General features: G+C 36.7%; 2 protein-coding genes across 4 annotated transcripts; one reads left to right on the top strand and one right to left on the bottom strand.

Moving 5' to 3' along the window:
• The first annotated feature begins 2,130 nt into the window (after positions 1 to 2,130).
• Positions 2,131 to 6,031, top strand: LOC120002632 (O-acyltransferase WSD1-like). The gene is made up of 7 exons (XM_038851393.1): positions 2,131 to 2,222; positions 3,609 to 4,503; positions 4,862 to 4,934; positions 5,024 to 5,091; positions 5,223 to 5,435; positions 5,517 to 5,654; positions 5,750 to 6,031. The coding sequence occupies exons 1-7, from the start codon at positions 2,131 to 2,133 to the stop codon at positions 5,903 to 5,905; spliced, it is 1,635 nt and encodes a 544-aa protein (XP_038707321.1). The 3' UTR covers positions 5,906 to 6,031.
• On the bottom strand, positions 6,003 to 13,017 carry LOC120002374 (filament-like plant protein 7). 3 transcript variants are annotated; one of them, XM_038851109.1, is made up of 6 exons: positions 11,350 to 13,017; positions 10,272 to 10,383; positions 9,754 to 9,895; positions 7,249 to 9,640; positions 7,088 to 7,148; positions 6,003 to 6,800 (listed from the first exon to the last, which is right to left on the bottom strand). In XM_038851109.1, exons 2-6 carry the CDS (start codon positions 10,368 to 10,370, stop codon positions 6,324 to 6,326), a joined length of 3,171 nt encoding a protein of 1,056 aa, XP_038707037.1. In that variant the 5' UTR covers positions 10,371 to 10,383; positions 11,350 to 13,017; the 3' UTR covers positions 6,003 to 6,323. The 3 variants fall into 3 exon arrangements, with proteins under 3 accessions (XP_038707037.1, XP_038707039.1, XP_038707038.1); XM_038851111.1 differs by having other exon boundaries at positions 11,377 to 13,017; XM_038851110.1 differs by lacking the exon at positions 11,350 to 13,017 and having other exon boundaries at positions 10,272 to 10,791.
• Between the last annotated feature and the right edge of the window lie 658 nt (positions 13,018 to 13,675).

Here is a 13,675-nt window from a genome sequence, read left to right as displayed (position 1 = left end):
TAAAATATTTAAGGCAGGTTGACATTTTTTTAAACTTGAAAACTATCGAGAAAGAAATACATTAGAAGTGTCTAAGATAATGTTAACATATGGATGTACAGCGAAATAAAAGAAAACATACATAAATTCTCACCTCGCGGTCAAGCAAAATCTTGTCAAGACTTATTGTTTCGTCGGGTCTTGATATTCAGTGATTCCCACAATCGAGCTAGGCATTACCACAACATGCGAATCCATTCAATCTGGGTTTAAACCTTTGAGCAAACCCTCTACCATTTTTAGTAAATAAATTTTTTGTGAGTTGTACGAAGGATGGTTTTTAGGTTGTGTCGCAATGGTAAGATGCCACCTTTTATAACATGGAGGAATCCAAAGGAAAGCTTAATCATGTCATTGGACAATTCATATTGTTAAATAATGATAATTAATGCCAAACCACACAAAATGTTTTAAAACTAAATGCTACAAAGGAATTTCATTAATTTAGTAATATCAAAAGACTCTCATAATTAGCAATACATGGCCGTTGAGAAACCGAAACAACATAACACTAAATATCAAAGCACTCCCGTGAAACATTAAATTTCCATACAATTTTAATAAGATGCAAACAGGATAAGCATTTAAAATTAATCAAAATCAAAAAATTAACATGAAATTATTGAATTGTAACATATGGTTGGTCACATGATGGGTTTAAAGTAATTATTATAGTGTTTTTTAATGTAATTATTATTGCTTCTTATGTTAGTAAGCCAAAATTGTTCATATTATGTCAGTAAGCATATATAATATATAATTTGTTGTACTACGTATTTCACGGGTGAGCATTTTCACTTCCTCTGTGGTATTCTCCGCAATTTACGGGGAAGGATACTCTGATTCTTTGTTTTATATATATAAATTGATGAAATGAAAGGGACATATCAGTAATTTAATGAGATATACCCTTATAATCCTTTAATAAATGGGTCAAAATTCCCTTTAAGCCAATAAGTGATTTTCCACTAGATGGTGCGTTTCCATTTATCCAAGTGTTTTTTTTATTAAGCTATAAAAGTAAATATTCTTCGAAAAGAAGATATTAACAAAATGGATTGCTTACTAACGAGAGAGATGGTTTGGTTGATAATTGGTTGGATTAAGCATACGTGTGCTTAAGGTTCGATTTTAGTTGTAGATATATTTATCTACGGTATTTAAAAATAACAGAATGGATTGCTCCAAAAAGACATATACTAAAGAACAATGCTAAATCTCCATTTTGCGACCCCTAAATACCCATAAATCTATGAGACATTAAAATAATTATTAATTAAAAACACATATATATGATCCACTTCACATCAAATTCTCTACATTAAATAAGGGTTTTTTGAGATATTTTTTGAGATTTCCAATATTATCCTATACCGGAATCGATAGTGTCACTCTCATGCATACCTTCATGATTTAACATTTGACATTTCCGAATTCTGCTCATCCACGCATTTTTTTTATAGATTTTCCCTCTTTTTTTTTTGTCATTTTCTGTCCTAAGAAACAAAGCTCACATACTGACATACACACACTTGTACGCTCATTTGTATTAATATCCAAAATAAATAAAAAAAACTATATCTCTATTTTAATACGAAACTTTAAGTTTAGAAGATAAATTTTTACTGTATTTTTTCCGTGTTAATTTTTTTGTTTCCATTACCTTTAAATAATTGCATAATGTAAATTTATCTCCACTAAAATTTATATGTATTAATTTATCTGCATTTATCTGTTGTGATTTTATTATTTTTTAAATTGAAATTTATCTGCATTTTATGTTATTTCGTTATGATTAGTATATCCTTAAATTTATCTGCATTTTTTCGTCATGGTTTTGTTATGATTAGTATATACTTAAATTTATATGCACTACATTTATCTGCCTTTTTGTTGTGATTTTTTTTATGGATAATATATATTCAAATTTATCTGCATTATCTGTTGTGATTTTGTTATGATTAGTATACATTGAAATTTATCTGCATATAAATTTTTGCATTAGTTTATCTGCAATATCTTATTTGCATTTTGCTATTGTTGTTTTGTTATCATGATATATATTAAAATTTATATGCATTATCTCACTAGATGTATGTGCGAGATTTTCTCATATCGAAAACAGCTTTACTACTTGTCCCAACAATTAGGATCCCAGTGATTGTGATTGCAGTTGCTGAGGTGTATGGAGGAGATTAAAAATGCAAGTGGGGCCCATCACTTGCACTTTTAATCTCCTCCATACACCTCAGCAACTGGGATCACTGGGATCCTAATTGCTGAGTATTGAAAATGAATTTTGTTTGAAATAGTTTTTCATACTGATTTAAAATATATAACTTTTTTTCAAAATAAATCGTTTTGATGTTTCATTTGATAAAAAAAATTTAAAAATGATTATGTCATACGTATGTGTTGGAGAAAATATGGGAGAGAAAATGAGGAGAGGACGACGACATACTCAGTAATTTTATTAAATGAAATGAAAGGGACATATAAGTAATTTAATGAGATATACCCTTATAATCCTTTGATAAATGGGTCAAAATTCCCTATAAGCGAATGAGTGATTTTCAACTAGAGGTGCGTTTCCATTTTTTCAAGTGTTTTTTTTTTATTAAGCTATAAAAGTAAAATATTCTTCAAAAGAAGATATTGACATAATGGATTACTTATTAACAAGGGGTGGTTCAGTTGATAATGTTAAATATGGTATTTAGAATATCCAACGAGAACATGTATTAAGTTAGGACTAAGAAAATAAACACATTAGCGATGTTCACACACATAAACATTATAATATGAAATTATAAGAACGAAAGACCAAACCAATGATCGAGGTGAGGTTACACCCCTGACCTTAAAGCGATTAATCGCGCTGTCTATAAAAGTGTTCACAGTTTTTACAATTTCACATCCCAGGTGTACTTGATCAACACATCCACATAGCATTACCAAAAGAGTATAGCGAACCAAGAGATCGATGTCACTCTCTCGAAGACACAGGAGGATTTTTACACAAAGAGGATGCTTTTTTGAAAGAAAAGCAAAGATGGAAGAAGTCCCTTCTTTCTCGGAAAACTAGCCTTTTAAAGGCTATAGAAAATAAATCAAAATTAATGCCTAAAAATCTATTGGCCATTAATCTCGATTTTCAGCTACAATTATTTTGTAACTCTCAATTTTTCATTTAATTTTCATTCAAAATTTCAACAGATAATTGACTGGATTAAGGATATGTGTATTCAAGATTCGATTCTAATCGTACATATATTTATCTACGGTATGTTAAAAAAAAAAAGCCAGAATGGATTGCTCCAAAAGAACATATATCGAAGGACAATACTAAATCCCATTTTACGACCCCCAAAGATCTCTAAATTTATATGACATTAAAATAGTTATTAATTAAAAAACACATATATATGATTAACTTTACATCGAAGACTCTACATTAAATAAGGATAGTTTGAAATTACTTTTTGGGATTTCAAACGTTTTCTCATACCGGAATCGATAGTGTCACTCTCATGCATAACTTTCCTGATTTAACATTTGACATTTCCGAGTTCTGCTCATCCACGCATATTTTTTGTCATTTTCTGTCCTAAGAAACAAAGCACACATACTGACATACACTCACTCGAACGCTCATTTGTAGCATTTTTCAAACCAAAAAGTCGTCCCAAATTATCATCAATGACAACTGAATCCGACGAGCCTCTCACTCCCGCCGGTAGACTCTTCCTCCAGCCGGAGATGGACACCATAATCCACCTCGCCCTCGGCATGAAACACCCCATAGACATCGACTCCATTAAAGCCTTTCTCAAGAACTCAATCATGATTAATCACCCCAGGTTCTGTAGTCTCTTGGTACGGGACCGACGCGGCCGCGAGTACTGGCGAAGAACCGAGGTCGACATCGACCGCCATGTCATCGTACTCGACTCCCCTGTCACAACCCCCGATAGTCACGGTTCCACTTCAGAGGCAGCAGTGAACGAGTATTTAGCAGGTTTGGCGGTTAGTACACCGCTCAGTGCGGAGAAACCACTGTGGGAGATTCACCTACTGCGGGATCAGCGGTGCGCGATTATGAGAATCCATCACGCGTTGGGCGACGGGATATCGTTGATGTCGATGTTCTTGGCGAGTTGTAAGAGGGTGGATGATCCGGAAGCGCTACCCAGAATACCTTCTGGGAAATCAAAGCAAAATGAAACTAGGAATGAGAGGAGGAGGAGGAGGAGGAATTGGGGAGAAGTGTTGTGGGGGATTTTGATGATGGTGTGGTTTAATTTGGTGTTTGTGGTGGATTTTGTGTTAAGGAGTTTGTGGGTTTGTGACAACAAAACGGCCGTCACTGGAGGCGCTGGAGTGGAGTTGTGGCCTAGAAAATTGGCTACTGCCAAGTTCTTGTTGGAGGATATGAAGTTGGTCAAAAAAGCTGTTCCTGATGCGGTAAGTATATCCAGATTCTGCTTTTCGTTGTGCTTCAATTCTTAACTGAGAGTCGGGAAAGACCACCAGAAATAGAAGTAGACGTCTCTGAGCAATTTTCTCTTTGTTTTCCTTTCCGTTTGTAGAAATGCTTTGGAAATTTCAATTATTTTTTTTCCTATTTAGATTGTGAATTTTCTATGTTTAATTTTTACCCTATAGATCATTCATGGGGAAGAAAGAGCTATTAAGCTTCATTAACTTAAATGTGAAAATATGACCCTGTTTTGCACGAGAACTCTGCAATATATGACCTGCAGGTGCAGTTGCTGATATTCTGACAGAATTTAATTATCTTGATTTGTTTCGTAATATGCAGACCATTAATGATGTTCTTTTCGGTGTGGTATCATTGGGGCTATCAAGATACTTAGAGCATCGATCGCCAAATGGTATTAAAGATTACATAACGATGCTTTTTCTTGTACTTTCAATGATAAATACACGTCATTTGAATTTAATTTGGCTGGTGTTATGTTAGCTATGCTAGAGGGCCTTCGATTGACGGGACTAGCCATGGTTAATTTGAGAGATCAACAAGGGCTACAGGTCAGTTATGTACTCAATACATTCACCCTGCACTAGGCCTGTCTTTCATTTCTTTTCTTACTTCGCTTGAGAGATCATTGAAATTTCAGTTTGTGGTAGCGGATGGTAATTGTTAATTATGTATTGATCAGGATGTAACCGAGTTGATGAAAAACAACTCAGGAACACGGTGGGGTAACAAGTTCGGCATGATTCTTCTGCCAGTTTATTACCATAAAAGTGGGGAAGATCCGTTATCATATTTGAAGAGAGCTAAATCAATGATTGATAGGAAGAAGCAATCTGTTGAGGCTCACTTCTCGTACAAAATCGGAGACCTGGTGATGTCCTTGTTTGGAGCAAAGGTGAAGATTTACTGCAATTCCAAGATTTCCTCTTTATTAACTGTCTTTTTCTGTATCATTTTCACGTGTTTTATGTTGCAGGTGGCTTGTTTGTTGAACTACAGAATTCTTTGTAACACTACGTTTTCGATCTCAAATGTGGTCGGTCCACAAGATGAGATTGCTTATGCAGGGAATCCCATAACTTTCGTGAGAGCAAATAGTTCTAGCCTGCCTCATGTACAGTCTCCTAAAGTCACTTGTTTTTGTAATGTCGATGAATAATATGTTCGAGTATTAGCTACTCAAGTATGGTCTGAATTGGAAAAATGCAGGCACTGACAATGCACATGGTGAGCTATGTAGGAATGGCTGACATGCAAATCTTGGTAGCTAAAGACATCATTCCTGATCCAGAATTTCTGGCGAAATGCTTCGAAGAGGCGTTGCTTGAGATGAAAGAAGCGGCTGCTGCCATCACTACGTTCTAGCAGGAAGCTGTTGTCTTTTGAATGCATTAGCATATAGTGTTGTTGTGAATTTGTACTTGTATACTAACAATACAACAGAGAAAGTTTCAGTTACAGATATAGAAAAAGAAAATTATGAATTCTTTGCCTTCTCAGTTCTCTGTGAAAATATTGAGAATTCTTTCCCACATTTATTAATATCAGCAATACTTCAAGAACTATACAACACATAGGAAAACCAAGAAAGAAAGAAAGAAGATGAGCAAATATTTACTACCTCAGGCGATCAAGGGATGACAACCAGACACCATGCTGATCATCGACATACAAACCAGGAAGACGGGGAGCTTGTTTTCTTGGTTTCACAGGGCATTTGCTACTATCCAGGCAGCAAAAATTTCCTTGACTTTGAGCTTCATTTTTTCCCAGTCACAAGTTTCTATTTCTTGCTGCTTCCTTTCTTCCTTCTCATTAGTAGCCTCCTCAGGAAACCGATCCCTCCTTGTTTCTTGCTAGGCACAACGGCCAGCGACCCAGTAGTCACATGACCAGCCTTTTGCGTTGAGCTCAGAGACTCTTCGGGAGCACTCACTAGGGCTGTAGATAGATGGGGTGTATTACAATTAGTTGAGTGATTAGGTTCTAGCTTCTGCATTTCTTCGGTGCTTACTATACTGGGAGATTTGAGAACCTCTGCTTTGGAATCATTTTCAGCAAGCATTTGATTTCGTAAGGATGGACGTTTGATTATGTTCCGATTATGGATCAAGGATGTTGCAGGGCTGGTGGTAGAGAAAACCTTGTCAATGAGTCCTGCCTCTTTTGTTGAAGCCAGTGCTTTCAACTGTTGTCCAAGGTTAGCAATGGTTTCTTGACATTCGGCCAACTTTATGGAAGCAGCTGCATTCTCCAAAACCTGTAAGTTTGAGCAGCTAAATTTTTGTGAACTTTCATGCACAATTATATTTGCATATGTTAAACTTTCCTGATCGAATATGACAGACTTCATTGTTACCAGAAGTTGAACTCAACGGATGATAAATACAACAATATATAATGCCGCTGAATAAACTAACTGCCTTATGAATTGTCAGTCAAATGGGATTAGCTTCTATGCTGCTTCTTCAAACATTGTCAAAAGTATCATAAACTTTGGAAATATCAGACTTATGAAACTTTCGAAATAAGATGTCGGCGACTCACATTTTGGGATGATTTCTCCTCCTGATTTCTGCTGTAGTTCTGAGTTTCCTTCTTTTGAACACTGTATGTGTTAAGAAACATTCAGAATTCTCTCTTAAAAAGAAGAAAAATAAAAATGGAAAGATATATGAATAGCAAAAAGCGGAAAATTTTATAGCCACCTTTCTAGCTGGAGTTGAAGCTCAAGACATGTTGTTTCTAATTCATCACATGTGTTGCTTTTATCCTCCAACTCAACCTCCAAAGACGACAATTTTTGTATGACCTCGTTCAGTTTAGCTTTAGCAACTGTCAGCTGCGTATCAAGATCTTCATTCATCAATTTCAGATTTTCAATCTCATCTTCGGTCATCTCATTTGATTCTCTCAAAGTTTTTATTTCTATTTGCAAGCTTCCAACACTTTGTTCTGATTCCGGAAGTTGTAGTGTCAAAGCCTCGCTTGTATCTTTCACAGACCGTACGCTGGCTGCCATACCATTCTTTACATACTCCACAATTTTCAGCTCTTCCCTTAATCTATTGTTTTCTTCTTGAAGACTACAAGGAGTGTTCCCCTTTGGAGACTGGCAATTTCGGTCACATGCAGAAGAATCTGAGTGCAACGGTGATGACTGCTCTTCAGATCTATGATGAGGATGTGATTCCACAAGTGGACCATCTACTATAGCTCCGGCTTGATTGTCATTTCTTGATTCACTCCAACCAAAGTGCTGCTTGATTTTATCCCTAGCATTTGAAGCATCGTCAAGGCTAATGCTGTTGTTCATAATCCAATCTAAAGAAAATGACAAGTCCTGAGCAAATCTTACAATGTCAGTTTTCCCAATCAACAGATCATCACAAGTGTGAACAAATTGTTCTAGAACAGAACTCAGTTCACAAGTTCTCCATTGGAAAACATGCACATAGTAATCTGGAGGTGCCATGGATGCTAAGGAACTTTGATCTCTCTCAGAATAAGAATTCAGAGAATCCTTGATGGCTAAAGATGTTATATTGATCCCCTTGATCAACTCAATAATTTTGCAGATTGCCTCACCCAAGTCGGATTGACTATGTTGTTTGTTCATTTCTTTTACTGAGATGTCTAAACTGGAAGGTTCTTTCAGTGCAGACATGTTTGAAGAACCACCGACAAGGCGAGTACTAGAGTCTCTTGAATGTTTCGAGATTCCAGTTTTCTCAGCTTCATGGGTAGTTGTATTACTTGTATAACCAAAAGCAATTTTAATGTCCTCAAGAAGTTCGACTACACTTCTTTTTGAGATACAGTGCTGCTTAAGGATTGCACTCAAAACAATCTGTAGCCAGTCGAAAGGTTTATCAGCTCCTGCATCTTTCGTGTGAATTTCCAGCTTGGTGTTGCCTTTAGCAGCTGGAACTATTTCCTTGTCATTTAATCCATAGGGATACATATCTCCGGCAGGAGCTTCCACTGAAACGATAGCTAGTTTTTCCATCTCTACGAAGTCATCCATTAAACTCATTTCCGAGACCCCAATGGATTTGGAGTCTGGAGTCTGGAATTTCTCATAATGCTCCCGTTCTGATTTTAAAGCATTTGCCCATGAATCAGAAGAGCTAATCCCATCATCACTGGAAACGTCAAAACTAGTAGTCAGATGAAGTTCATTTGACATAGGACTACGCCTTGACAGTTCCATGCATTTGTGGCCGCTGGAAAAATCTTTCTCCCGTTCATCAACTTTTGATAATCTTGAAATGGTCCGTGACCACCGGGTACTTGAAGAATGGAATTCAGAAATCTTATTGGCCATTATTTCTTCGAGAGTTCTATTCTGTTCTTGCATATCACGTAATTGCTCAATCGGGAAATTCATCTTCTTATCGGTACTGTCTGATACAGGAGCATCTCTGACAACCATTTCTCTTGTGGGATTCAGAGATTTTATTCTCAACTCTGTCTGATCTGTTACCATCATTTGGCCTTCATTCTTTATCTTTGTGAAAGCAGCAGGACCTGGAAACCTTTTACGCATCTGGAGGCGGAGTCTCTGACAATCTGCTTCTAACTTCGTGATTTTCTTTACACTCTCCGACTGCTGCCTATGTGATGCATCAGCAGAACGTCGGTAATATTCCATCTCCTCGTTCCGAATTTCAAGCTCCTTCTCGAGCATGTGACACTCATATCTCAGAAATGCATTCTCTTTTTCTGTGGAATCTAATCGAGCCATTAGGGCATTAAATTCTGCGGCTGCCTGACTCTGGCGTGCATGTAGATCTCTGACCAATTTTTCTTTCACTAGAAGGGCCTTGCTCAGAAGAGTATTCTCACTAGCTAAGTTTTTAAGTCGTTTACCTGTTTCCATCAACTTTTCCTCAAAATCCAATGATGTTTTCATTACAACATCACAAACTAAGTGCTCCTGATCTTCTTCTCTAAGAGAGGTCAGTAGTCTCATAGTTTCTTCCAGTGCATCTTCAGCGTGAGTCAGTTTCTCGTTTGCTGCTACGGCCTGCCTTCGAGCTTCTTCTAGTTCTTTCTTGAGGTATTCTGCTTCCCTTAGAGCTTGTAGCTTCTCCAAGCCTAAAAGAATATTATGTTGTTATAGAACGAGCGAGGATAACAAATGCTAGAATCAGCTAACATTTAAAAAGTAGCATTTTAAATGAAGAGAATGAGGAATAATGACAAATAACCTCCAGTATCTTCTTGAGTCGCTTCTGCATGTTTTGCCAACAGATCATCTTTATTATGACTATCAAGGAGGACAGAAGCTAACTTCCTGCTTAGGTTTCTCACCACCCTATCTGGGCGCACCCCATTTTCTGTTGGTAGCTTCTGCATCTCGTGAGCAGAAACAATTGTCATGTATCAGTCAGATTTAACATGTCTGCCATGAAATAAGAAACTTACTACATTAACATTCATCATAAACCTATGCATATGAAGACAAAAATTCCATCGCATATAACAATGGAACATATCGGAAAGGAAAAATAAATGAAAACGAAGAAAAGGGCCTCAGGCATATGCAAGACTACAAAGGAACCCAGCGACATAGATCAAGAGGAACCTTTCATCCCCTCTCCACAGTACCAGGAAGTACTGGACAATGGGTATGAGTCCACTTGGAGGTGTGAATGTGCTCATCAATCAATCGATACTAGGTGCATTCGAAACTTGACCTCGATAAAAAAAGAGAAGCTTCAATTACCTCTTCATTGATTCTTTTGAAGGAAAGGTCTACTTTGTCGGTTGCAATGATCGTCTTTTCTGAGGACCTTCTCCTCCAAAGCCATTCCTTCTGATCCATATTTCAATGTCTTCTAAAATAACCAGGAAAGTTTAACGTTACCTACTTAATGCAGAAAATACTGAGAAACTATTTCTAAACAAAAGCAATTCCTGCAAAGACTTGGGGCTCAAAATGGGGGAGCAATAAATGCATACGACATGAAGAGAAATGCGACTGAACTTTTGCTAGCTAGATATATTCAGCTGAGATTTTTACAAGTTTGGTTGGTAACTGATTGTATTTTCTTGTCAGTATTCACCTCGGAACAATCTTTGCTTACACAGTAATCATCCATTGTATTCTATTCAGAAACAAATTTAAGAGTTCATATAAAGGGGTTCTCTTTTCCTTTTGGTTTCAAATGTCACTGATGATATAAACCAATAATGATCACAGCAACCACTCGGAAGTCAGAAATCGTCAGAACTTCACTCCCGGAATAAAAACATGAGTCATTGAGATGGTATAGCATAGGTATAGCATATGCTCATATCATGATCATCAGATGCTATAGTTTTTCTTTACACAGCCACAACACAAGCAAATATATAAATGAAAAACTCTCTCATTCTTTGACAAAAATGATTAAAACAATGTGAGATCAAAGTGCTGCCACCCTTTAAAGTGGATCATTGTGATTGTCCCTCAGATTACAGGGGACTAATCTGATAGAAGCCACTGAATTCAGATAAAGTTAGCAGCAATGGCAAGAACATGTACACTTGCAATCAATGGATGCTGGTGAAGTTCACAACAATATTAACAAATTGCAAAATCAAACTGCTAAAATAAACAAATTGTAGCTTCAAATCGTAGCACATCGACCGCTAAATGACTCAATCTACACATCAGTTGATACATCTAGAACTAAAATTTTGACAGTGAATTAAGTCGAACATTTGCAGCAAAGAATCACTACTCATGCAACTCATCCTAATTACACAAAAAAAAATAAATTAAAGCTGACATGAAAGCAAAAATCCCAAGAGAGGCATACTTGAGGGCTGTGGTATGTGACTGTCACCTGCTCAAGTTATGAACTTGTTAATGGATCGCCAAGCATTGTCAGTAGTGGAGCACCAGATACAGAGAGGGAGAGAAAAAAAAAGGTTCAAAGAGTTGCAATATAACCCAGAGAAGCTCGATTGGAAGCATTGGGAGGGCCAAAAAGAAAAAGGAAAGGAAAGGAAAGGGAATGTGAATGATGAATGTTACATAGGATGCTCACAAGCTCCACCGACAAACTACCTCGGTTCTCAAGTGCTACTCATTGTTACCACTCATGATATCACGAGACAGGGAGAGAGACGAAGTCTGTCTATTGATGTGCCATTATATACATGTATTTGTACTTCTTTTGGACGTAATTTTGTATCGTTTTGAGTCGTTTGAGGATGACTTTACCTAAGTAGTCTCAGTTTTGTTCATTTCAGGTAAAAAGGCGTGAACCGAAGAGAAATGATCCAAAAAGAGGCCAAAAATGACTAGGGTGCACTAGAGTCAAATCCCAATCAATCTGGGTTGGATGTTAATGAAATATTTGATTTTGGTATTTGTTTTTCGTCAAAAGTGTTTAAGGTTTCCCTAGGTTTTCTTTGAATTTATTATTTAAGGTTGTAACCTCATTGAGATATTTTAGTTTTGAGTTGAATAAAAATTATAGAGGCAGGCTGCCTTTTATTTTCGATTCTTTGGTATTCGTCAGAATCAACAAAGTCTTAAAACCTTAAATCAGGTATTCGTGTGTAGAATCAACAGGTCCAAGTACACTATCTTTTCGCTACGCTACCCTACATCAGATCCCGATCAATTGGGCAATGTTGATAAGTTTTCATATTTTGGCGGAATCAAACTGCGATCGATCGGACTAGCCAAGTTCGCGATTCTTTGTTTTGAAACTTCGCGAAAATATCCCCAAACTCATGTGAGTCCAGTCCAAAACGACACCAACTTATTAGAAAAACGGCACAAGAGTTTTAGAGTGCATAAAAGGGTAGACATTAGGTTTTTACATGATGCTTGGAGGCTAGGGTTTGGAGAGCAGTTGTTGGAGCAGCCATTGGAGCAAGGAAGAAGGGGATTTCAGGAGTTTACTCTTTCTCTCTCAATATTCCTTGTAATAATGATTGTTACTCATGGTTTTGTTATGTATTGGCAGGATATGAGATAACTAGGGTCCTAATGGAACCCCACTCTTGATGATTCTATAAACTTGATTGTGATTCTTGATTTCTCTTTCATTGTTGATTATCTATGGTTGTATTTAATGTTTTGGGTGCTTGACCACCATCCAAATGATGTGTTACCTAGGTTGAGACCAGAAGGAGATACCTAGGGTTGCTTCTCATCGTAGATGACATAAGGTGTATGAACCATATGAATATAGGTGAATGACCTATGTAATCGCTACACGATTATCCACCGTTCTTAATGAGTTTTTGAAATTTGAATTTGATTGTTAGGAATAACAGGGATTAGTATTGAAAATATTTTCGGTGTAACCAAGAATGAAGTGTTGAATAAGAAAGGGAAATTGGTTGTCAACAATTGAATTGAGAACTTAGGATTAACGAACCAAGGGAGTAGAATTGGATAGGTGGTGGTGACATTGGGTGTCCTAGTATTTGAATACTTCAATTAATTACTCGAATTCGGTTGGATTGCTTGCTTTGATTTACTTTTTGTTAATTGCTTTAATTTTTTGCTCAAATTAGTTGGTAGACAAAACAAAAAATTCAAAAATTCATTCTCCAAATAGCGTACAACTTAGCCATGATCCAGACTTGATTGATTTGTCAATACATCCTTGTGAGATGATATCCTTATTTCATCACTTTATTACTTGAAACGATTTATGCACTTACAAACCTTTCGCAACATCTATCTATCTATGGACACACCACCTAGAAAAAACAGACCCAACAAAAGTAGAGTAAAATAAAAAAGAGAGGGTGTGTTGCGGTCATTGCATTAGATTGTTTCGGGCTGGGAGTCTATTGTGTTATAGCTAGGATGGCAAAAAATCAATTCCTAGTCGATTCTGTATCGAACAACAACAAGTATTTACAAGATGTTTACATGTCTGGACTATAACCATGATTCAATTTTGGACGTACTTAAGAAGGGAGAACCCTAGAAGAAAACAAGAACGAGAAGCAAGAACAAAGGGGACTTCACACGCACACTTTTAGAAGGGAGAAGAATATCAAGAGACACACCACCACAGCACCAAATTGAATGACTATTTCATCTCTTATAGTTTGGATATTGGACTATTTTTTGACAATTTACGATCTCTCTATCAAACGAGAAGTGCATCAGAT

Source organism: Tripterygium wilfordii, chromosome 7 (assembly GCF_013401445.1).
Source record: "Tripterygium wilfordii isolate XIE 37 chromosome 7, ASM1340144v1, whole genome shotgun sequence".
Taxonomy (NCBI): domain Eukaryota; kingdom Viridiplantae; phylum Streptophyta; class Magnoliopsida; order Celastrales; family Celastraceae; genus Tripterygium; species Tripterygium wilfordii.
Note: the sequence above shows the minus strand (reverse complement) of the source record. Positions and strands in the feature narration are given on the sequence as shown.